Consider the following 27,104-nt stretch of genomic DNA (forward strand, 5'->3'; position numbering starts at 1 on the left):
ATTAGTTTTATTGACATTCTTATACAGCAGCATGATTGTACAGGAAGTGCAGCCTGAGTATCATGTGACTTTCGAACCAGCCAATCAACTAATTAATATGTAGTTGTCTGATAGTGAAGTTCCATAAAATATTCCACAAATCAAAGATAGACCCTCTTTCATGAATTTGTAACTGAATGTGATTACAATCAATGATTCTTACACATTAATTTGTGAAGATGTGTTAATGAGGTTACATTAGTTGACTTTAACATAAATGGTCCTGTCAAGAAAGAAAATGGCTTTAATTGCATGAGATTGTCTATAATCCATTTGTTTAGGAGAAATGTTTATTTACAAAAATAAAAAAATGAATCCAAGCAGGAAAGTAGTTACAATGGTTCAACATCAATGTTTTCTTCCTTTCTTGAGATCAAGAGGTGTCTATAATACTTTACATTTCAGGCATCTTCTTTGCACATGCTCATTTTGTGCTTCTCACGTCGTAAAGACAAGGATGCCCTTGCTTACTGCAGTAGTGCAACTCATCATGAGAAGTGAGCACTTCTTTCACTCAAGACCAAAGGTACTGGTTTCTTCCACGGCTGTGAGCAGCTTTTCATACAGCATAGAATACGATGGGTATGAAGGAAGATCCAAGCGGTTGAAACATGTGTGTGCCCTGCAATGGTACAGAAAAAAAAAATCAACATTATGAATATAATCTCACTTTTCAACTAGTAGTGCATTCAGGGATAATTTATGTTTATATTCTATTCTTCCAAAAAATTAGCATTGTTGAAGTATAATGTCATTGCCATTAGCATTACCCCTCATATGATGAGAATCTAAGGCAGGAACAAATGGATCAAAGACACTGGAAAACCAAGACAAACTTACAGCCACACATAATGTTGCAAAACACTGTAACAAAGATATTTTATAGAAGTTCCACTTGATTCAGCAAGGGGAATCAGATATACCAAGTTTCTGCTGATTACAGAATCTCTTACACAACCTCATTGGGGTGGAATCATGAATACAGGTTGCAAAGCCTGTAACGTTAGGGATAGATGCAGTAATCGAAGTGAGACATGCTTTTTAATGACATCTATTATGCTAGGGGTTGAGGGGTATATTGTAGAGTAACAGGAAAGATGGCTTAACCAAATGCATTGTTAGTGGAGAGTTACTTTAGAGCCATATATGGCAGAAGGAAATTAATGATTACCAGTCATGGCATCAATTACTTCTGCATATACAATCTGCCCTCCCACAGAATAAACCATCTCTGGCAAGGCCTGTCAGCGGGCACACTGCCACACACAATCCTGGTGTAGTGAGTCCAAAATTTCAGCCTGTGAATTTTCCTGAAGGCAGTTTCCAGAATATTTTGACACCAACATAATTTTAACACTTTATCTTTATTACTGAATACAGTGTTTTGAAAACAATTACTACAGTTTTTGTTTTTGTTTATGAATTCTTGCATTTGCTGTGAATTTTCTCCTCTTGCCTCTTCCCCTCCTTTAAGCTTTACTTCTTGCTTGGGGTTTCATTCCATATTTCTTGGGTACTATCCAGCCAAACTTGGTTTGCATGTAAGCTATCTGAAGCAGGACTAGAAAATCTGTTCTTGGCTTGTATTCTGAATGTGCTCAACAGCAATGTGTGCACATTGAACTCCGCTTCAAAAATCCAGTTCCATTGATTTCAATCATCAGTGGCAAAACAGATGGTAATGTGTTTTCTCATTCAGTATTTAATTGTAGGAAGATGAGATTCATCTGAGCCTAACATAGGACAAACACTCTCAAACAAAGACGATCAGTCGGAAGGTGGAACTGAATGATGTTTGTTGTATATGTGGAGGCTAACCTGCATTGTGTATGTATGTGAGGATGAATGTGTATTTGTGGAAGTGTGTGAGAGAAAGAAATCGGGAAAAGAAGCATGACAGACTTCTCAGTGTTCATTGGTATGACTAATGACCAATAATTGCTGAGAAGTCTGTCATGCTTTTTTTCCTTCCTTCTTTCTTTCTCTCAACACTTCCACAAATTTTGTTTAACATTCCTTATTAAGCTTGATTTTGTAGACTAGTTATTGGCAATCACTGAGTTCCCACTTTGGTTTCCACACATTACATAGCTTTATGAAAGAAGAGTAGATAGATTAGACATCTAATGCAAGGAGTTCATGCTAAGTAGGCAACCTTTAACCATATGCCCACTGATACTCATGCCTTTCCATCTATAGTTACTTCATGACATAGCTGAAATACACAGGGACTGCAATTCCTAAGGCAATAGTTTCATCAAGAGACAGGTGCAGATAAAGCTGACATTCATCTGACTAAAACCTCAGCATAATTTTAACAGAGCTCAGGCATCATGATCTCCATGTAGCTACTCAGTGCCGGATGACACTGCCAGTTGTGGCTCAGGTGGTACTATTCTTGCTGCTGCTTCAATTATCCATGTTCAAACTTCACTGCAGAGGTAAAAGACCCTGGGCACAATATTCCAGGTTGACACGCAAGTCCAGTTCTGAGGGAGCACTGATCATTCTTGACTAGCACATTAGTTATTTGCATTTATCTTGCAGTGGAAAATGAAACTATTATCCCTCTGAGAAGTCTGAAAACTAACAAGAATTTCCAGAAATTAATATATGGATAGCAGCATTGAATACGACCATAATAAAAAATTCAAAGAGAAACCCTTTAAGAATAATTAACATATCACTCCTTCTGACTGCACAAACATTTGAAATATTTTGGATTTACTTTTTGGTTCCTTCTCTCACGATAAAAGCTTTCCTATCGTGAGTTAATAAATTATAGGCTATAGTTGTGAGCCTGATGAGTCTATTAATTGTAAAGTAATGTTAATGTTTCAGTTATGTATTTCACTAAGATTTATTAAGACCAAGCCTTTTCCAATGGGCCTCTGCTCAGGGCATTTTACTAGTATGAACAATTGACATGTCATCCATTTTCTTCCTCCCTTCAAGTTAAGATTAGTACACAGAAATTGTAACTTTTTGTCCTGGTATCATACCTTACATTATTCCATTTACATGTCAAGCAACACCTAAATGCTAATGGAATCAAACAGAATTCTAATTTAGGTGTGTCGGGGGAAGTGGTTAAGGGCTTCAATATTTCATCAATGCCATAAAAGACAGTGCACGTAAAAGATTACGGTCTCATAATAGTGCAAACTTTTCAGGTGCTGTTAGTTATTTGTCTGTCATGGCTAATAGTTATTCCTTAAACAATGTGAATATAATTACGAGAATGCCTGATTATTATAATTGTTTATGGGAGCTGCTGTTTGAAAATTGGCTATTGCATTTTATATTTTGATATCATTGACACAATGACTACACTTTGGAGAACATAACACAAAAAAGAGCACCAATTGGACATATGCTGCTTGTACCTCTGGCACCATTCAATAAGAACATAAAACATAGAATATTACAACACACTACAAGCTCTTCGACCCATGATATTGTGCTAACCTTTAAACCGAGTTTAAGATTAATCTAATCCTTCCCTCCTACATAGCCCTCCATTTTTCTATCATCCATGTCCCTATCTGAGAGTTTCTTAAATGCCCCGAATGTATCTGCCTCTACCACTACTCTGGCAGGGTATTCCATGCTTCCTCCATTCTCTGTGTGGAAAACCTACCTATGGTAGATCGGAGATCTCATCTTTAAATTCAGTTATATTTTCTTGTCTGATCCTGACCAACATTTATGCTCCTATGGTCCAAATACTTCTACATTAGACTGAAATATACTTAATGGTGTTGAGGGAGAGAATTCCAAGGATTGGTATGTTAAACTTCCTGTGAGAAAGATGTTCCTTCTCACCTCAGTCCTAACTGGGTCTTGTGAGAGAGATAAGAGATAAGTCCTGACGAAGGGTCTCGGCCTGAAATGTCGACTGTACCTCTTCCTAGAGATGCTGCCTGGCCTGCTGCGTTCACCGGCAACTTTGATGTGTGTTGCTTGAATTTCCAGCATCTGCAGAATTCCTGTTGTTTGCTTGTGAGAGAGATGTTCTTTCTAAATTCATTCCTAACTGGGTCTTGTGAGAGAGATATTCTTTCTAAACTCAGTCCTAACTGGGTCTTGTGAGAAAGATGTTCCTTCTCACCTCAGTCCTAACTGGGTCTTGTGAGACACATGTTCTTTCTAAACTCAGTCCTAACTGGCTCTTGTGAGAGAGATGTTCTTTCTAAACTCAGTCCTAAGTGGGTCTTGGGAGAGAGATGTTCTTTCTCACCTCAGTCCTAAGTGGGTCTTGTGAGAGAGATGTTCTTTCTAAACTCAGTCCTAACTGGGTCTTGTGAGAGAGATGTTCTTTCTAAACTCAGCCCTAACTGGGTCTTGTGAGAGAGATGTTCTTTCTAAACTCAGTCCTAAGTGGGTCTTGTGAGAGAGATATTCTTTCTCACCTCAGTCCTAATTGGGTCTTGTCAGAGAGATGTTCTTCCTAAACTCAGTCCTAACTGGGTCTTGTGAGGGAGTTGTTCTTTCTAAACTCAGCCCTAACTGGGTCTTGTGAGAGAGATGTTCTTTCTAAACTCAGTCCTAAGTGGGTCTTGTGAGAGAGATGTTCTTTCTCACCTCAGTCCTAACTGGGTCTTGTCAGAGAGATGTTCTTTCTAAACTCAGTCCTAAGTGGCTGACCCATTATTCTCGGACAACACTCTACTTCTAGATATCCCCAACTCCTCAAAATTTGACGCTTTCATGACATCACCTCTCTCCACTACAGCTCTGGCGAGTTTATGCCATTTTATTCAATCCTCCCTCATATTATAGGTCTCTCATCTCAAAGAAAAAAGAACTGGTAAATCTTCAGGGCACTGACTTTAAAGAACAAAACTGTCTGCAGTGATCCAGGTGAAATCTCACCAAATCCTGCATATTGTAGCAAGACTTCATCTGCCGTGTTCTCCATCCTCCTGCAACATTCCATCTGCCTCCTTAATTACTTGCTTTACCGGTATGCTAGCTTTCTACATTTCATGTAGAAGATCACTTTGATCTCTGTGAACACAAACACTTAATAGTTTCACGCCATCTGCTCTTCTCTTTTTCCTAACACAGTGGTAATCTTATATTCACCTCAATTATACTGCATCTGCCATCTTTTTTCCCACTCACATAAATTGTTTCTCTAAAGACTTTGTTCTGTTTGTAACTCACTCTCTTATCTTTGTACTGTATGTAATAGTGGATAACTTCTATTCATTTATCTATTCTAATGTATTACCCTTAACCCCTTGACTCAATAATTTTTTTATCTGATACCTTATTTAGTGTCTTATGAAAATTGAAATGCACCACATTATCCGTTCCTTGCAAAACTGTAGGAAACATTCTGACACCAGGAATGACTCTCTAAAAAGGAAACTCTCTTTTTCCACTTTGTTAATATGATATTCCCTCTGGGGTAAAAATATATATTAAACATCAATACATCATCAGTTATCTATGTGTCAAATACCATCAGTGCTGGTTTGAAATCAATCAGGACCTCTGGTAATTTTCATAGTAATACGGAACTGAGCACTTGGGATGGTGTCCCTGAACTAAATGCCACAAGACAATTGCCTTGTTTGTGAACTGATAATTCTCTTCAATATATCAAAACTCGTGTTCACTTAGACCTATTTGCTTGAATGCAGGGGTGAATTTTAATGGATATCAGATTCCATATCTTTCCCAGCCTGTCTTAAATTCCTCTTTTTCCTCCAAATCCACAATAGCCATTGACAGTCTAATGGAATAGCCTTGTGTAGAACTGTGGTCACTGGAAGCACTGAGGAAGCAGCTGTTGTCAGCAGCTGTGCTATGAGAAATATTTCTTTGAAAGCAAGTCTTTTATTTCTAAAATACACAGATAACAGTAGAAAAAAGGAATATAAAAGATTATGTATTAAAAAGACCCAAAGATGATCATTTCCAATGCTTTCTGAACATTCAATCACATTTCTAAGAATGCACCTTCTCAAGACCAGAAAATAGAAGTACAGGAAAACACATTTCATTGGGCAAGAATCCTGTGTGCCTGGCAGGGGAATCGTCTTGATAGAGTTAGATTATATTCCACGTAGAGAAGGAGTAAACAAGTAAACTGACAATAACGTTTGAAACAGGGAATAGGATTTGACTGGACAAATAATTCATTTTGGAAATTATTTTTCTGGTAGCAAATGGTGGCAGTGAAATCCAGAAAACAAGGGTAAAGCTTTGAATTACAACCAAACAGATTAAAAGGTAATTAAATTCTGAACATCACTGATGCATAATTTAAATATGAAATTGCTACTTTTAAAGCTAAGACTCTTAGAGGTGTACAGCATGGATACAGGCCTTCAGCCCAACTTGTCCATGCCAACAAGGTGTCTTCCTCAGCTGCATTTGGCCCTTATCTCTCTGAACTTGTCTTATCCACGTACCTGTCCAAATGTCTTTTAAAAGATGTAATTTCATCAACATCTGCCACTTCCTCTGGCAGATCATTCCATTTAACCACAACCCTCTGTGTGAAAAATCTGCTCTTCAGGTCCCCTCTCACCTTTAAATAACTATTTATGATAATAATTCACAGAAAGATTGAGTAATCAAAACTAAAAGTTTAGAGATCCCATTGCAACACAGTTGTTGGAACAAAAGGCTCACTGCTATCCCTGGTTTTGCTATTAAATTAATAGAACTAGCTTAGGACTTCTTCCCTGAAATACTCCATAGTACAATTTGAAGAATATGATTGAAGATTCATTCCATAAGATAAGTAGCAACAGGCAGAGCAAAACAAGAGCAGTTGCAATGCCGGCAAACCATATGCCCAGAGACTGAAACATATGGTACAACATTGAGAAACAAACCACAAGCCAGAGGACTGAGCCAGAGCTAGTGGCGCAATAGATATCAGGCAAGCAGGAATGAATGGAGAAGAGAAGGGCCATATGCTATACCTGTGATGATATAACCCAATGGCTGCTTTTCCACTCACCATCTGGTATTTAAACACCAACTAATTCCCTGCACCATGATAGAGAGAAATCCGATTTACAAGAGGAGAAATTCAGAATCGGGTTTATTATCACTGGCATGTGACATGAAATTTGTTAATTTAGCATCAGCAGTTCAATGCAATACATAATATAGCAGAGAGAGAAAAAAAAAATAATAAATAAACAAGTACAGGTTAACCTTCACTAATCCGGCACCACCGGGACCTGAGAAGTGCTGGATTAGTGAAAATACCGAATTACAGAAGTATCACATTAAGCATAATCAGTGCCAGATTATCAAAGGAACCGGATTACAGGTAGTCAGATTAGTGAAGGTTGACTGTAAATCAATTACGTATATTGAATTGATTTTTTTTAAATGTGCAAAAACAGAAATACTGTATATTAAAAAAAAGTGAGGTAGTGTCCAAAGATTCAATGTCCATTCAGGAATCGGTTGGCAGAGGGGAAGAAGCTGTTCCTGAATGGCTACGTGTGTGCGTTCAGGCTTCTGTACCTCCTGCCTGATGGTAACAATGAGAAAAGGGCATGCCCTGGGTGCTGAAGGTCCTTTATAATGGACTCTGCCTTTCTGAGACACCACTCCCTAAAGATGTCCAGGGTACTTTGTAGGCTAGTACCCAAGATGGAGCTGACTAGATTTACAACCTTCTGCAGCTTCTTTCGGTCCTGTGCAGTAGCCCCTCCATACCAGACAGTGATGCAGCCTGTCAGAATGCTCTCAACTGTACACCTATAGAAGTTTTTGAGTGTATTTGTTGACATGCCAAATCTCTTCAAACTCCTAATAAAGTATAGCCGCTGTCTTGTCTTCTTTATGACTACATCGCTATGTTGGGACCAGGTTAGATCCTCAGAGATCTTGACGCCCAGGAACTTAAAGCTGCTCACACTCTCCAATTCTGATCCCTCTATGAGGATTGGTATGTGTTCCTTGGTCTTACCCTTCCTGAAGTCCACAATCAGCTCTTTCGTCTTACTGATGTTGAGTGCCAGGTTGTTGCTGCGGCACCATTCCACTAATTGGCATATCTCACTCCTGTACGCCCTCTCGTCACCACCTGAGATTCTACCAACATCACCAAATTTGTAGATGGTACTTGAGCTATGCCAAGCCACACAGTCATGGGTATACATAGAGTACAGCAGTGGGCTAAGCATACACCCGAGGTGCGCCAGAGTTGATCGTCAGCAAGGAGGATATGTTATCACCAATCCGCACAGACTGTGGTCTTCCGGTTAGGAAGTTTTTTTTTAGATTAGATTATGAGGACACGCAGTCCTCATTTATTGTCATTTAGTAATGCATGCATTAAAAATGATACAATGTTCCTCCAGTCGATATCACAGAAACACAAGACAGACCAAGACTAAAAAACTGACAAAAACCTGATAATTATAACATATAGTTACAACAGTGCAAAACAATACCATAATTTGATAAAGAACAGACCATGGGCATGGTAAAATAAAGTCTCAAAGTCTCGAAAGTCCCATCATCTCACGCAGACGGTAGAAGTAGGAAGAAAACTCTCCCTGCCATGAACCTCCAGTGCCGCAAACTTGCTGATGCAGCACCCTGGAAGCACCCGACCACAGCTGACTCTTGAGTCCATCTGAAAACTTCGAGCCTCCGACCAGCCCTCCGACACCGAGCACCATCTCTGCCGAGTGCTTTGACCCCGGCCCCGGCAACAGGCAATAGGCAAAGCCGAGGATTTGGGGCCTTCCCCTCCAGAGATTCTCGATCGCACAGTAGCAGTGGCAGCGAAGTGGGCATTTCAGAAGTTTCTCCAGATGTTCCTCCGTGTTTCTCACGTCTGTCTCCATCAAATCAGGATTGTACATGGCATCCTACTTGACAGATACCGATTTCATTCACTGTAGAGGCTGCGCGCACTGCGTCGCGCCATCTTCTCCTCCCCAGTTGCAGAGGGAGGTACAGAGGCCCAGGCTCTGAAACTTCTCAATCAGAATTGTGGGAATGATGATATTAAATGCTGAGCCATAGTCAATGAACAGCATCCTGACATAGGTGTTTGTGTTGTCTAGGTGGTCTAAAGCCGTGTGGAGAGCCATTGAGATTGCGTCTGCCGTTGACTTATTTAGGCGATAGGGAAATTGCAATGGGTCCAGGTCCTTGCTGAGGTAGGAGTTCAGTCTAGTCATGACCAACTTCTCAAAGCATTTCATCACTGTCGATGTGAGTCCTACCGGGCAATGGTCATTAAGGCAGTCCACATTATTTTTCTTTGGCACTGGTTGCCTTTTTGAAGCAAGTGGGATCTTCCGTCCGTAGCGGTGAGAGGTTGAAAATGTCCTTGAATACTCCTGCTAGTTGGTTGGCACAGGTTTTCAGAGCCTTACCAGGTACTCCATCGGGACTTTCTGCCTTGCGAGGGTTCATTCTCTTTAAAGACAGTCTAACATCAGCCTCTGAGACAGAGATCACAGGGTCATCAGGTGCAGCAGGGATCTTCACAGCTGTAGTTCTCCCTTTCAAAGCGTGCAAATTATGTCTTGTACTGAATACTGAGAAGAGCAGACAACAACAGTTAAGGAATGTTAAGCGACATAGACCGAGTGGATAGTCAGAGACTGTTTCCCAGGGCGGAAGTGACTAACCTCAGGGGGAATGGGGGGATGTCAGAGGCAAGTTTTTTCACACAGAGAGTGTTGGTGAATGGAATGGCCAGCCATGGGTGGTGGTAGGTGTGGACACATTAGGGACATTTAAGAAACTTAGATAAGTATATGGATGATAGGAAAAAGAGAGGGTTTTGTGGAGAGAAGTATTAGGTTGATCTTGGAGTAGGTTAAAAGCTCAGCACAACAATGTGTGCTGTACTGTGCTGTAATGTTCTATGTTCTAAATATTTCATTGAAACTATGTTGATGCTGCATAATGAAACTTGTAAACTCCCTTTTGATACCTGTATTGAGATAGATTGAGTAACTGGGCGGAATATGTAGTGTCTCCCTCAAGGCGTTTAGGAATGACCCTAGTAAAATTCCGAGGGAACCTCTTATTCACACTGTGGCAGATGTTACTGGGGCAGTTGATAGAAAGGAAATTATTGTGTGGAAGATTTGGCAGAAGAGGAGAAGATGATTTCTCAACACTGTTATGATCTGAGTGCATTGTCTTAAAGGAAGGTGGAAACAGGTTTAACAATGGCATTCCAATAAGGAAAGCAATTACAGAGAAGTAAGACCTCTCTGCCATAAAGGCACTGCAGTTGGACAAAAAGTGCTTTGGTTAGTCACCATAAGTTGGTGAATTAACCACTGGGACAGACATAAATATATACAAATCTCTGTTCAGAAAGGTAGAGATGAAGGGAAGGATCCGCTGTTGCTTTAAGATTACTGCAATGTCTCAACCACAAGCATTTAACCATAGATTAAGGACTTCAGTTCTTTTCATCATTTACTGAAAGTGCCAAGGTAGGACTTGTGCACAGCTGCCAATTATTCGGTTAATGGTCCATTATCAACATAGGTAGGCAGAGGGAGACCAGTCCTAGAGCCAAGAGTATGACAGAGTTTTAACAAGAGACAAGGATGACAAGACTTTAGATGAGCAGGTGATGTTCCACATCACCAGTAAATTACCTCTGAAATAGGAATGGCTTCGGGATATCGGAAAGTACGCAGTTCTTTCTACGAGTCTAAAGCAAGAACACGAGGGCCTATATTTAAGTCTTCCCAGAGAAAACTGACATGACTTTTGACATGTGGGATGAAGAGGAAAAGACAGAGTTATAGAGTAGGTAACCAAGGGGGGAACAGTTGAATGATCAGGAGAATATGGTAGATGGAATGAGCACTATTCTAGGAAAAGATGAATGAAGTGTATGAGGATGACAGAGATAAGTGAGTCAACAGGAAACAATTCCATAAGGCTTAGTGTCTGGCTTACCAATGGCATTAGCAATTCTAGCATTGCACTTCTGTTCTCCTATGCCACACCTAGCAGTCAAAAACAAAGCATTCCATATGCTTTTTAATGACTTAATTGACTAGTCCTGTTACACTTAGGAATTGGGTACCTTTAAGTCGAGGTCCCTCTGTTCCTCCACATCTCTCAAAATACTCCCATGTGCCATATGCTCCTTTGTATTTTTACACCTCCTTAAATGCATTATTTCACACTTCTCCCAATTAAATCCCAGATGCCTCTTTTCTGCCTGATTGAGCAGACCATTTATATCTTCCTGCAGTTGAAAACCTTCCACCTCAGATGTAATAAGCTCTTTGGGCCACTGAAGATGTCTGAACAGCTGGCAGTCATTTCTGAAACTGCACGGTCAGCTTCCTTTATAAAAGTTAGAATGTCCCTTTAAATAACTAGAGAAAAACACAATAGTGGGGCACCACTTTTACCTACAGGAGAAGGGCCAAAGGCAGATTATAGGGCAGATGGGGCTCATCAGCTGTGGTTGGCAGCTCATCTAGGGGAAGGAAAACTCTGATCTGAATCCTTCACTGCCTTGTGGCTATACCCACTCATGGGGACGTCTTCTGCAGTAAACCCTGGGGAAAGAGCTGGAGCTGGTGTACCTAAGGCAATCCAATATTGAGGTCAATACTGACTGGCAAATCCAGGGATGCCACTAGTGCCAAACTGTATTGGTCTCTGCTGTTCCTTTGGATTCATCAGCTGTGTGGATGGGGATCCTGCTGCATGGGCAACAGCTTGCTCTCCAGATTGTACTGCCTTGGCTTGCATATGACAGCTATTATGCAACGTCCATGGTTGACCCCAACCAGTGGAGGGCCTTGATCAGCACAAAGTGCATGAGTTAGAATGAGACTGTTCCACCATGACTGTTGTGTGAAGCTTTGGCTCTAATTTATTTTGGTACAGGTGTAAATGGGCATTACATTCATAATGATATCTCTGAGTTTAGAGAGATTCTGGGTAAGGGTCGGTCATCCTAACATACGTCACATTATGACATTATTGAACCTAGAACTGATAACTAGCACAATTGACTTGAGGGAAAATGGGTGATGGTTTTTTTTAAATGGAAAAAACAAGCTACATGAACTAATTCCTAAGTTTTTCTTTCTTCAGACTTCACTATCAGGGCTACCTCCCTTCTAAAACCACCTTCTTTCCCATTTTCCATCCCAATGAAGGGCTTTGACCCAAAGTGTCAAAAGTTCCTTTTCTACCACAGATGTTGCTCAACCTGCTGAATTCCTCCAGCAGATTGTTTGTCACTACAGATTTCAGCATCTGCGGCTTCATGTCTCCTTTTCCATTTTACTTATTTATTCTAAAATGTTGACTACAAAGTTTAGTAACTAACCTTGGCCATACCTTTCAGCATCTCTACAATGACAATTTTCCTTTGTCCTATTTTGTTTTGAGCTTTTCCCCCTTCTGTTACCTTCAACATTAATGTCTGTTATCTTGTTGCTTTCAGAGCCTTCCTTATTTTTAATAACAGACCTGACATCTTTGGTACTATTTTTGATTTACCATTTCCTGAATTTTACTGTCCAATTAAATAATTTAAAGACTTATTGATTATTAATTTGCCAAGCATTGATTTCAACCTGATTTAATTGGAGATTAAATAGAATAGCTTTCTCTTTCCACAGTACACAAGATTACAATGCATATTAATCGTCCTTACTGAATGGTGTCCTCCAGTCCAAAGTCCATTTATTTTGATTCACTAGAGATAGTACCTCAACAATAAGACCATAAAAGGTTCATCAAATCATTTCTGGTGTCAGCAATTTTTTCCACATCATCAATCCAAGATCAGTCCCATTCCTCTTATTCTTGTGATTCCTGACGTGAGACTCCTTTCTTCTAATCTTAAACAACAGGAATTCTGCAGATGCTGGAAATTCAAGCAACATACATCAAAGTTGCTGGTGAACGCAGCAGGCCAAGCAGCATCTATAGGAAGAGGCGCAGTCTTTCTTCTAATCTTGTTTTGTTTTCACAAGGTAGCTCATTAAGTTTCCATTTTGTGGAGCAAAAGAAGGAAATACAATCATCCAATGCAAAGCAGTGTCTTCATTCCTGTACCACAGGGGTTAATGGCCCCAAGAGCCTTCTGAAGGTATCATTTGTTTAAAAGCACAGTCTTTGGAATATGGAACTCCACATCATTCTGACAACTCTTCCCAACTCAGTGGTCAGGCATATCTCACTTTACATTTTCCATCTGGCTTGCTTATTCTTTATTTCATGACCCTGTCTACTCACTTTTGGTGACTCTTACTTTTCCAACCCATAGTTAAACATCGTAAAAGACGCATATGCATAAAAGAGGAAGAGTGAATATTAATGTATTTGCCCTGATTTGATGGTACAACTGGATGTAAAGAAGCATGTTTCTTTATCTTCTCTTTCTTCAGGTCTTGGAGACACATCTAGAGGACAAGAAGTTTGTGTGTATAGAGAAGCTGGATATATATTAACAACAAATTAGAGCTCCAGTTCATAATTCTGAAAGGTGCTGGAGGAAACTATAAAACAACGGGGGAGAGTATCAGAATGTATTTTCAGCCTTGAATATGCAACTCACTCCTGCATCTTTTTTTCTCACTCCTTGTTGTGTAACCTTTCCCAGAAGCTCCAATTCGGAGTTCTCGCTCATGTTGAAGCTGATGGGAATGGTCCATTATTTGTGAGGCCAGTGCTTCTCCGCTGGTGTGAGAAATTGTCTTCTCCATGAAAATATCACAATTAACTGATAGGTCCAAGGCCATTTCTGAAAACAAATCAATTGAAGCAGAACTGGACAGGCATAGAGTAAAAGAAAATAGATAATTGTAGACCATATTCAAAGTCTTTATCTCCTTAATTCATACTACAGTCCTTATCTGTCAGTAAAACCAATATAGTTATCATTTCACAACCTTTCCAGTTGATAATTATGAAACATGATAGCCTTGTAATTTTATTTTCATAATATCATAACTTAAATGCACATCACACTGACATCTACACCTCCATGTATTATCTAATTTATTAAAAAGCTGATAACTGATAACCCAAGTTCTTTTCTGAATGATTGACAATGCAAATTGCTATACTCTTTGGTTTTCTTCAAAAAAAAGTTAACTCCAGTCCTGCTAATCAAATTAACCAGATATCTGGAGCACTTCCAGAATTCTCATTTTCCTGAAGGCACAGACAATGTAGAACATAGAGTGGTAAGGCATGGGAGAGACCATTCAGCACATGATGATAGGCCAATTTTGATATATATCTTCCCGTATATCATCCACATCTCTCCATTCCCTCTATATTCATGCGTCAATCTAAAAACCTCTTAAACTCCACCAAACTGCCTGCTTCCATGACTATGCATGGAACCTATCCAAATGCCTACCACTCTCTGCTTCGTTCCTCATGTCACCTTCAGACTCCCCACCTCTGACCATAAAAGCATGTCCTCTGGTGTTTGACATGCCTATCCTGGGGAAAAGATTCAGACTGTCCGCCCTAATTATACTTCCCATACAGCTCACGTACAAGAGAAAATCTGCAGATGCTGGAAATCCAAGCAACACACACATGGTGGAGGAACTCAGCAGGCCAGGCAGCATCGACTGTACTTTTCTCCACAGATGTTGCCTGGCCTGCTAAGCTCCTCCAGCATTTTGTGTGCGTTGATTCTCATACAGCCTCTGAGACTCTAGGGAGAACAATGCGCATTTGTCCAACCTTTGAATAAATGGATAAACAGTCCCGAAGAAAGGTTTCAGCTTGACTGTTTATTCATTTCCACAGATACTGCACGACCTGCTGAGTTCCTCCAGCATCTTTTGTGTGTTGCTTTGGATTTCCATCAAGTGCAGAAATTTTCGTGTTTATAATCTCCTTATACAGTGGCATGCAAAAGTTTGGGCACCCTGGTCAAAATTTCTGTTACTGTGAATAGCTAAGCGGGTAAAAGATGAACTGATTTCCAAAAGGCATAAAGTTAAAGATGACACATTTCTTTAATATTTTAAGCAAGATTACTTTTTTATTTCCATATTTTACAGTTTCAAAATAACAAAAAAGGAAAAGGGCCCGAAGCAAAAGTTTGGGCACCCTGCATGGTCAGTACTTAGTAACACCCCCTTTGGCAAGTATCACAGCTTGTAAACGCTTTTTGTAGCCAGTTAAGAGTCTTTCAATTCTTGTTTGGGGGATTTTCGCCCATTCTTCCTCGCAAAAGGCTTCTAGTTCTGTGAGAATCTTGGGCCGTCTTGCATGCACTGCACTTTTGAGGTCTAGCCACAGCTTCTCGATGATGTTTAGGTCAGGGGACTGTGAGGGCCATGGCAAAACCTTCAGCTGCGCCTCTTGAGGTAGTCCATTGTGGATTTTGAGGTGCGTTTAGGGTCATTATCCTGTTGTAGAAGCCATCCTCTTTTCATCTTCAGCTTTTTTACAGATGGTGTGATGTTTGCTTCCAGAATTTGCTGGTATTTAATTGAATTCATTCTTCCCTCTACCAGTAAATATTCCCCGCGCCACTGGCTGCAACACAAGCCCAAAGCATGATTGATCCACCCCCGTGCTTAACAGTTGGAGAGGGGTTCTTTTCATGAAATTCTGCACCCTTTTTTCTCCAAACATACCTTTGCTCATTGCGGCCAAAAAGTTCTAATTTAACTTCATCAGTCCACAGGACTTGTTTCCAAAATACATCAGGCTTCTTTCGATGTTCCTTTGCAAACTTCTGATGCTGAATTTTGTGGTGAGGACGGAGGAAAAATCCCCCAAACAAGAAATGAAAGATTCAGCTGGCTACAAAAAGTGTTTACAAGCTGTGATACTTGCCAAAGGGGGTGTTACTAAGTACTGCCCAAACTTTTGCTTGCTACTGTATGCGTCTTTCAATATTCTGGGGTATATGCAATAGTGTAGGTACAGGAATCTAGAACAAAGAAACAAACTGATGTGGATCTCCGTGGGTGAGGAGGCATTTATAGAATGAAACAAACAGTCAATATTTCAGGTTAAGCCCCTTCAGCTGGACATATTCATCTGAAAAGCCACCTTTCCATTTCCCTCTGCAGATGCTGCCCGACCAAATGAGCTCCACCGGCAATTAATTTTTGATTCTCATTTTGTTTGTTCTGCCTTGCTTTCATGTCTCACTTTTACCTGCTCCATGTCATACATTACCAAGTATTCTTGATTGAGCAACAGGCTTCTCAGTCTGCTGCATAAGAGGGCAATTTTTTTTTGGGACCAAGTGATAGGCCTGTTTGTAAAGCAACAGACAAGTGATAGTCCCATGTGTGTCAGCTATTCTCCAGAATTCAGAAGTCTCCTAAAGTACTTCTATATTATTGTTGCTCTGTAATCTCAAGAGCAGATCTAGGTGCAGCTGAAGCTACAAATTCCTTGATTTATTGATGCCTCCTCCCCCCATCTTGCCTGGGCTTCTCACCCACAGTTATGATTTCCCTTCTGTCAGCATTGTTATTATACAGCATACCGCACTTACGTCCTGACACAAAATTAGTTGCATGATGCAAGCCTACTGAGTCAATCCCATACAACAGTTGGCTTGCATCATGCAACTAATTTGTGTCAAGGCACATAGATCTGCTCAAGTGAATTATTCTATACAATAATATTGGAGAATATATTACAGATTACCCTCTGCATACTCTGGTCAAACAATAAAGTGACCAGTTCACAGAATTAATGCTGAAGTCAGGTTGCCTTTCCAAGACATGAAGATTTGAAAGTCGCTTGAAGCACAGCATATGACTTAAAGCCTGGCCTGCTGTGTTCCACCAGTATTTTGTGTGTGTTGCTTGACTTAAAGCATGTTTTGCTTTGATCTGAGTCTACCTACACTTTACGTCTGAAATAGCTGCTGATGATTCAGCTGAGTAGTTCCTGTTCTCAGCCTTTTTGAGAACTTCCTTTTTTTTATTATTGTATTTGCCCTGATGTAGCATAGCTATCAGTTCTTGACTATGATATAAAGCCCCGAATTTGCACTGACATTTCTAATGAAAAGAATCTGACAATAAACCCATGACTATGTACATGTCCAGAGAGACTCAAAAGCTGTTGTCAACAATTCCTACTCTTCCACAGGTTTTAACGTTGGAGCATTCTCTAGTGTAATCTCGAGAGATGATAAAAGCTTCGACTATTTACAAATTGTTCTCCTTGTTCAAAATCATGAAACGTTACATAGAAACATAGAAACATAGAAAATAGGTGCAGGAGTAGGCCATTCGGCCCTTCGAGCCTGCACCGCCATTTATTATGATCATGGCTGATCATCCAACTCAGAACCCAGCCTTCCCTCCATACCCCGTGACCCCTGTAGCCACAAGGGCCATATCTAACTTCCTTTTAAACATAGCTAATGAACTGGCCTCAACAGTTTGCTGTGGCAGAGAATTCCACAGATTCACCACTCTCTGTGTGAAGAAGTTTTTCCTAACCTCGGTCCTAAAAGGCTTCCCCTCTATCCTCAAACTGTGACCCCTCGTTCTAGACCTCCCCAACATCGGGAACAATCTTCCCGCATCTAGCCTGTCCAATCCCTTTAGGATCTTATACGTTTCAATCAGATCCCCCCTCAATCTTCTAAATTCCAACGAGTACAAGCCCAGTTCATCCAGTCTTTCTTCATATGAAAGACCTGCCATCCCAGGAATCAATCTGGTGAACCTTCTTTGTACTCCCTCTATGGCAAGGATGTCTTTCCTCAGATTAGGGGACCAAAACTGCACACAATACTCCAGGTGTGGTCTCACCAAGGCCTTGTACAACTGCAGTAGTACCTCCCTGCTCCTGTACTCGAATCCTCTCGCTATAAATGCCAGCATACCGTTCGCCTTTTTCACCGCCTGCTGTACCTGCATGCCCACTTTCAATGACTGGTGTATAATGACACCCAGGTCTCGTTGCACCTCCCCTTTTCCTAATCGGCCACCATTCAGATAATAATCTGTTTTCCTATTTTTGCCACCAAAGTGGATAACTTCACATTTATCCACATTAAATTGCATCTGCCATGAGTTTGCCCACTCACCCAACCTATCCAAGTCACCCTGCATCCTCTTAGCATCCTCCTCACTGCTAACATTGCCACCCAGCTTCGTGTCATCCGCAAACTTGGAGATGCTGCATTTAATTCCCTCATCCAAGTCATTAATATATATTGTAAACAACTGGGGTCCCAGCACTGAGCCTTGCGGTACCCCACTAGTCACCGCCTGCCATTCTGAAAAGGTCCCGTTTATTCCCACTCTTTGCTTCCTGTCTGCTAACCAATTCTCCACCCACACCAATACCTTACCCCCAATACCATGTGCTTTAAGTTTGCACACTAATCTCCTGTGTGGGACCTTGTCAAAAGCCTTTTGAAAATCCAAATATACCACATCCACTGGTTCTCCCCTATCCACTCTACTAGTTACATCCTCAAAAAATTCTATGAGATTCGTCAGACATGATTTTCCTTCCACAAATCCATGCTGACTTTGTCCGATCATTTCACCGCTTTCCAAATGTGCTGTTATCACATCCTTGATAACTGACTCCAGCAGTTTCCCCACCACCGACGTTAGGCTAACCGGCCTATAATTCCCCGGTTTCTCTCTCCCTCCTTTTTTAAAAAGTGGGGTTACATTAGCCACCCTCCAATCCTCAGGAACTAGTCCAGAATCTAACGAGCTTTGAAAAATTATCACTAATGCATCCACTATTTCTTGGGCCACTTCCTTAAGCACTCTGGGATGCAGACCATCTGGCCCTGGGGATTTATCTGCCTTCAATCCCTTCAATTTACCTAACACCACTTCCCTACTAACATGTATTTCGCTCAGTTCCTCCATCTCACTGGACCCTCTGTCCCTTACTATTTCTGGAAGATTATTTATGTCCTCCTTAGTGAAGACAGAACCAAAGTAATTATTCAATTGGTCTGCCATGTCCTTGCTCCCCATAATCAATTCACCTGTTTCTGTTTGCAGGGGACCTACATTTGTCTTTATCAGTCTTTTCCTTTTTACATATCTATAAAACATCTTGTTGAATTGGTTACAACTCAGTTAAAATGAGCCACAGATACTTCTTAACAATCTCTCCGGCCCAAAAAAACTGCTCTTACATAAACATCCCTACTTCAGATTCCATTGTTTTCTAAAAATATTATTTTTCAGATGCTGCTGTAATCTTGTGTTATTATACTTTATCTTTATTTTGCTTGCTAGTAGGAGGTCTAAGAATTAGTCTTTATTTCCTGATTGTTTGCATTTTTTTTCACTGCCCAGGACATAGTGTTACTGAGCACCACAGAATTCCCTTCGGTTGAACCTAGACAACAGCCAAAATCTCATAGAGATCACAAGGTTTGTGAAATGAAAGATTCTGGAAATCCATAGCAACATACACAATATACTGGAGGAGCTCAGCAAGTCAGGCAGCATCTATGGAAGGGAATAAACTGTTGATGTTTGGGGCTGATACCTTTCATCAGGACTAGAAAGCAAGGGGGTAGAAGCCAGAGAAAGACGGTGGGGGGGGGGAGGGGAGTAGCACAAGCTGGCAGGTAATAGATGAGTCCAGGAGAGGTAGAAGTTGGGTGGGTTCAGCTGGGGGATGAAGTAAGAAACCAGGAGGTGATAAAGGGCTGAAGTATAGGAATCTAAAAGGAGAGGAGAGTGGACCATAGAAGATAACCAAGGGGGAGGGGAATCAGTGGGAGATGAATGGCAGGTGAAGAGGAGGGATGAGAGGGGATCCAGAATGGGGAATGGAAAAAGGAAAGGGGGGTAATTACCTTAATTTAGAGAAATGAATGTCCATGCCATCAGTTTTGAGGCTACCAGGTGGAATATGAGGTTTAGGATGGTGATGAATATGAGGTTTGTTGTAACTTTCTTTGTGATTGGTGGCAGTGCTATTGCTCTGTTGCTGACCACAAAATCTGGGCCATGCGTTGTACAGTTAACACTCTTTGACAATTTTCATTCAACATACTAAGTGATTTTTTTTATATGTCAGAATGATAAAGTCAAAGATCTTAGGCTTGGGGAGAGAAGACACAGTATAGTCCAGCTGCTGTGTTGCGGACCGCCTCATTTTCTGATTTGCACCAAAATCTGGCTGGGAACCTAGGAGACATTTCTAATTCCCTCCTTTTCTGTGAGGCAGAATCATTATGATATATCTGACGGCAACCCCTGAGCCTGGTGTAGGTTCTGTTTTTGTCTTCAAGAAGATACTAAGACTGCAGAGACAGAAAATTGTTTACTTTTACTTTCTACAAAAGATTTTTCCAGTAATATTTGGCCTTTCCAATATCCTCATCACAACGTATGATACAAAGCAGTGGGCAACTCAGGTGCAAAATACAATTTTAAAGTTCAAAGTTCAAAGTATATATCTGTCAACCTATACAACCTTGAGATTAATTTTCTGTGGGCAATCACACTAAACACAAGAAACACAATAGAATCAATGAAAGACTACATCCAACAGGATGGGCAAAAAACAATGTGCAAAAGAAAACAAACTGCAAAAAAAAATAAACAATTAAGCAATAAATATCAAGAACAGGAGATGAAGAGTCCTTGAAAGTGAGTCCAAAGGTTGTGGGAACAGTTCAGTGATGGGGCGAGTGAAGTTGAGTGAAGTTCTCCTCTCTGGTTGAGAGATAATTACTGTTCCTGAACCTAGTGTGGGTCTTGAGACTCTCGTACCTTCGTCCTGATGGCAGCAGCAAGAAGAGAGTATGGGGTGGGAATGGTGAGAATCCTTGATGATGGATGCTGCTTTCCTGCAACAATGCACCATGTAGATGTGTTCAATGGTGGGGAGGTCTTGAGTGTGATGGACTAGGCCATATCCATTATTTTTTGTAGGCTTTTCCATTCAAGGGCATTGGTGTTTCCATACCAGGCTCCAATGCAACCAGTTGGTATACTCTCCACCGCACAAATACAGAAAGTTATCAAAATTTTAGATGTTGTGCCTAATCTTTGTAAACTTCTAATAAAGTAGAGATGCTGCCATGCTATCTTCATAATTGCACTTGTGTGCTAGACCTAGGACAGATCCCCTGAAAAGATAACACTGAGGAATTTTAAGTTGCTGACCCTCTCCACCTCTGACCCTCCAATGACCACTGGCTCATGTACCTCCGGTTTCCTCCTCCTGAAGTTAACAATCATCTACTTGGTCTTGCTGAGACTGAATGAGCGATTGTTGTGGTGCCACCACACAGCCAAATTTTCGATTTCCCTTCTACGCGCTGATTCATCACCACCTTTGATTCGGTCATTGACCGTGGCGTTGTCAGCAAACTTAATTACGGCATTAGCCTCACAGTCATAGGTGTAAAGTGAGAAGGGCAGGGGACTAAGCAAACAGCCTTGTGGTGCACCTGTGCTGACAGAGATTGTGGAGTTGATATTCTGTAGTCCTCTTAGCTCCGGAAATGACCATGTTTAACAACTCATGCATGAATACAAAATGTTTAAAGATTATGCATTTTGCATCATGCATTTAAGCAGTTTTGTTAAATTCTATCTACTTAGAAATGCTGGTGCTTTAACTGAGGATTTGTCAGTTATCAAAACTAAAAGGCATTAATTTCCTAATGGTCAGCATTAGTTATTAGCATGCAGCGTTGCAGAAATTACACTTTCCATCTATGAAGGACCATACATCCAGTGCATTATTTCAATTAGTTGTTACACAGGAATTAATATATTTGTCAACTATTGTCAAAGTGGGTTCTATTGCTGCTCACATATATTTTAGGAATATAATACAGCCAACTTATGTTCAATATCATTTCTGGGCACAATTCTTCCTTGTAGGAAGTGAGGAGAGAGGAACAAAGAACTGAATTATATACATCGTATCACCTAGCAAAGAAACACAATGCAGCATTGATTCAGGTGATCAAGAAATCAGCAGGTCTTATCACCTCATTCCTAAAGAACATTTTGATGTACGAAGCAACAGGATTATTGCTACACACTGAAGTAACTTTTTAAAAAATTATTCCCTGAAATATACCTTGGCAGTGATGTCACTTTCCCCCATTTCTCGATACAGAATCGCCTGAGTCCATTGCTCCCTCTCAGTGCAGCAAAGCCTTCGTAAGGGATGCTGGATGTCCCCGTCACAAACTGGTAAAGAAAGCGAAAACTGTCCTATAAATAAATATACCAGCTACTAGTTAACTTACAGTGTCTATCCTGCATGGATTTAGACTAACCAGAACATTGTCTCAGGTAAATATTTCACATTGCTTTTGAAAACAATCAGTTGAAATTATTTTAAAGAGCTTTCACCGATTATCTTTTATTCTGTAGTAATTTTGTAAACCAAAAATGGCCATTTACAATATTAATTAGCAACACCTCATGCATTCTAATTGGATGCTTCTACTGGTTACTTTAACAGAGGTGTTCAGTGGTTCAACACAGCAATTTTGGGTCTTAAAAACAGTTATAAGAAATGTGAAACAAATGGACTTAAACCAAACTGTTAGGGCTAGCATCCAACCTCCTGAGCCATGTGAGATCAATACCAACCTCACCTATTACGTACCTGTAAAAGCCGGAGACGCTGCTCATTGTTGAAGTGCTCCACAGCCGTCCAGAACCACTTTATCACAATGTGACCATCATGATAACCTGTGCAAGAGAAAACCTGCATTAAGTGCAAGACCATATCCATGACTATATGTTTATCAATTGGCTGGGTTTCTGGCACATCTGAACTTTTAACAAGAGTCTTCACAATAATTTCCATCTAGATTTAGTAGGGCAGATTACTCCAGAAAATAATTGATAAATTACCTTCAATCCCGATAATAGCAAAAAAATAAATTGAACTGTATATTTAAATCAATAATTAAATATGTGTGAATGTTGTAGTGGGAGGAGAATTTTTATAGAAGGTTGGAAACAGAAATTATTTCACACAAAAATGGTATTCATTTTGCAGATAACAGGATCACATAGAAACATAGAGAATAGGTGCGGGAGTAGGCCATTCAGCCCTTCGAGCCTGCACCGCCATTCAGTACGATCAAGGCTGATCATCCAACTCAGAACCCTGTACCTGCCTTCTCTCCGTACACACTGATCCCTTTAGCCACAAGGGCCTTATCTAACTCCCTCTTAAATATAGCCAATGAACTGGCCTCAACTGTTTCCTGTGGCAGAGAATTCCACAGATTCACCACTCTCTGTGTGAAGAAGTTTTTCCTCATCTCGGTCCTGAAAGGCTTCCCCTTTATCCTCAAACTGTGACCCCTCGTTCTGGACATCCCCAACATCGGGAACAATCTTCCTACATCTCGCCTGTCCAATCCCTTTAGAATTTTATATGGTTCAATAAGATCCCCCCTCAACCTTCTAAATTCCAGAGAGTATAAGCCTAGTCGATCCAGTCTTTCATCATATGAAAGTCCTGCCATTCCAGGAATCAATCTGGTGAACCTTCTTTGTACCCCCTCTATGGCAAGAATGTCTTTCCTCAGAGGACCAAAACTGCACACAATACTCCAGGTGTGGTCTCACCAAGGCCTTGTACAACTGCAGTAGTACCTCCCTGCTCCTGTACTCGAATCCTCTTGCTATGAATTCCAGCATACCATTTGCCTTTTTCACCGCCTGCTGTACCTGCATGCCCACTTTCAATGACTGGTGTATAATGACACCCAGGTCTCGTTGCACCTCCCCTTTTCCTAATCAGCCACCATTCAGATAATAATCTGTTTTCCTATTTTTGCCACCAAAGTGGATAACTTCACATTTATCCACATTAAATTGCATCTGCCATGAATTTGCCCACTCACCCAACCTATCCAAGTCACCCTGCATCCTCTTAGCATCTTCCTCACAGCTAACACTGCCACCCAGCTTCGTGTCATCCGCAAACTTGGAGATGCTGCATTTAATTCCCTCATCCAAGTCATTTATATTGTAAACAACTTGGGTCCCAGCACTGAGCCTTGCGGTACCCCACTAGTCACTGCCTGCCATTCTGAAAAGGTCCCGTTTATTCCCACTCTTTGCTTCCTGTCTGCTAACCAATTCTCCACCCACACCAATACCTTACCCCCAATACCGTGTGCTTTAAGTTTGCACACTAATCTCCTGTGTGGGACCCAGTCAATTATCGGCCGTTTATTCTCCTCCACAGAAGCAGCCTGGCTAACCGAGCTCCTCCAGCATTTTGTGTGTGATGCTGCGCTGCCTGTACCAAGGGCTTGGCGTTGGCCTGGCCTGCTCCCGGTCGTGATGCTTTTGAAACATAGAAACATAGAAACATAGAAACATAGAAAATAGGTGCAGGAGTAGGCTATTCGGCCCTTCGAGCCTGCACCGCCATTTATTATGATCATGGCTGATCATCCAACTCAGAACCCCGCCCCAGCCTTCCCTCCATACCCCCTGACCCCCGTAGCCACAAGGGCCATATCTAACTCCCTCTTAAATATAGCCAATGAACTAGCCTCAACAGTTTGCTGTGGCAGAGAATTCCACAGATTCACCACTCTCTGTGTGAAGAAGTTTTTCCTAATCTCGGTCCTAAAAGGCTACCCCTCTATCCTCAAACTGTGGCCCCTCGTTCTGGACTTCCCCAACATCGGGAACAATCTTCCTGCATCTAGCCTGTCCAATCCCTTTAGGATCTTATACGTTTCAATCAGATCTCCCCTCAATCTTCTAAACTCCAACTAGTACAAGCCCAGTTCATCCAGTCTTTCTTCATATGAAAGTCCTGCCATCCCAGGAATCAATCTGGTGAACCTTCTTTGTACTCCCTCTATGGCAAAGATGTCTTTCCTCAGATTAGGGGACCAAAACTGCACACAATACTCCAGGTGTGGTCTCACCAAGGCCTTGTACAACTGCAGTAGTACCTCCCTGCTCCTGTACTCGAATCCTCTTGCTATGAATTCCAGCATACCATTTGCCTTTTTCACCGCCTGCTGTACCTGCATGCCCACTTTCAATGACTGGTGTATAATGACACCCAGGTCTCGTTGCACCTCCCCTTTTCCTAATCAGCCACCATTCAGATAATAATCTGTTTTCCTATTTTTGCCACCAAAGTGGATAACTTCACATTTATCCACATTAAATTGCATCTGCCATGAATTTGCCCACTCACCCAACCTATCCAAGTCACCCTGCATCCTCTTAGCATCTTCCTCACAGCTAACACTGCCACCCAGCTTCGTGTCATCCGCAAACTTGGAGATGCTGCATTTAATTCCCTCATCCAAGTCATTTATATTGTAAACAACTTGGGTCCCAGCACTGAGCCTTGCGGTACCCCACTAGTCACTGCCTGCCATTCTGAAAAGGTCCCGTTTATTCCCACTCTTTGCTTCCTGTCTGCTAACCAATTCTCCACCCACACCAATACCTTACCCCCAATACCGTGTGCTTTAAGTTTGCACACTAATCTCCTGTGTGGGACCCAGTCAATTATTGGCCGTTTATTCTCCTCCACAGAAGCAGCCTGGCTAACCGAGCTCCTCCAGCATTTTGTGTGTGATGCTGCGCTGCCTGTACCAAGGGCTTGGCGTTGGCCTGGCCTGCTCCCGGTCGTGATGCTTTTGAAACATAGAAACATAGAAACATAGAAACATAGAAAATAGGTGCAGGAGTAGGCCATTCGGCCCTTCGAGCCTGCACCGCCATTTATTATGATCATGGCTGATCATCCAACTCAGAACCCCGCCCCAGCCTTCCCTCCATACCCCCTGACCCCCGTAGCCACAAGGGCCATATCTAACTCCCTCTTAAATATAGCCAATGAACTAGCCTCAACAGTTTGCTGTGGCAGAGAATTCCACAGATTCACCACTCTCTGTGTGAAGAAGTTTTTCCTAATCTCGGTCCTAAAAGGCTACCCCTCTATCCTCAAACTGTGGCCCCTCGTTCTGGACTTCCCCAACATCGGGAACAATCTTCCTGCATCTAGCCTGTCCAATCCCTTTAGGATCTTATACGTTTCAATCAGATCTCCCCTCAATCTTCTAAACTCCAACTAGTACAAGCCCAGTTCATCCAGTCTTTCTTCATATGAAAGTCCTGCCATCCCAGGAATCAATCTGGTGAACCTTCTTTGTACTCCCTCTATGGCAAAGATGTCTTTCCTCAGATTAGGGGACCAAAACTGCACACAATACTCCAGGTGTGGTCTCACCAAGGCCTTGTACAACTGCAGTAGTACCTCCCTGCTCCTGTACTCGAATCCTCTTGCTATGAATTCCAGCATACCATTTGCCTTTTTCACCGCCTGCTGTACCTGCATGCCCACTTTCAATGACTGGTGTATAATGACACCCAGGTCTCGTTGCACCTCCCCTTTTCCTAATCAGCCACCATTCAGATAATAATCTGTTTTCCTATTTTTGCCACCAAAGTGGATAACTTCACATTTATCCACATTAAATTGCATCTGCCATGAATTTGCCCACTCACCCAACCTATCCAAGTCACCCTGCATCCTCTTAGCATCTTCCTCACAGCTAACACTGCCACCCAGCTTCGTGTCATCCGCAAACTTGGAGATGCTGCATTTAATTCCCTCATCCAAGTCATTTATATTGTAAACAACTTGGGTCCCAGCACTGAGCCTTGCGGTACCCCACTAGTCACTGCCTGCCATTCTGAAAAGGTCCCGTTTATTCCCACTCTTTGCTTCCTGTCTGCTAACCAATTCTCCACCCACACCAATACCTTACCCCCAATACCGTGTGCTTTAAGTTTGCACACTAATCTCCTGTGTGGGACCCAGTCAATTATTGGCCGTTTATTCTCCTCCACAGAAGCAGCCTGGCTAACCGAGCTCCTCCAGCATTTTGTGTGTGATGCTGCGCTGCCTGTACCAAGGGCTTGGCGTTGGCCTGGCCTGCTCCCGGTCGTGATGCTTTTGAAACATAGAAACATAGAAACATAGAAACATAGAAAATAGGTGCAGGAGTAGGCCATTCGGCCCTTCGAGCCTGCACCGCCATTTATTATGATCATGGCTGATCATCCAACTCAGAACCCCGCCCCAGCCTTCCCTCCATA

General features: G+C 41.5%; 1 protein-coding gene across 2 annotated transcripts in view; it reads right to left on the minus strand.

Moving 5' to 3' along the window:
* The window catches only part of LOC134344369 (E3 ubiquitin-protein ligase HECW1-like), a 485,729-nt gene continuing 458,625 nt past the window's right edge, over positions 1-27,104 (minus strand). For both annotated transcript variants that reach the window (XM_063044047.1, XM_063044048.1), the window contains 3 exons: positions 22,612-22,697; positions 22,075-22,187; positions 1-661 (listed from right to left, as the gene is read on the minus strand). In XM_063044047.1, coding sequence (XP_062900117.1) covers positions 550-661; positions 22,075-22,187; positions 22,612-22,697 — 311 coding nt within the window. In that variant the 3' untranslated portion in view covers positions 1-549. The remainder of the gene's footprint in view (positions 662-22,074; positions 22,188-22,611; positions 22,698-27,104) is intronic.

Source organism: Mobula hypostoma, chromosome 3 (assembly GCF_963921235.1).
Source record: "Mobula hypostoma chromosome 3, sMobHyp1.1, whole genome shotgun sequence".
Classification (NCBI taxonomy): domain Eukaryota; kingdom Metazoa; phylum Chordata; class Chondrichthyes; order Myliobatiformes; family Myliobatidae; genus Mobula; species Mobula hypostoma.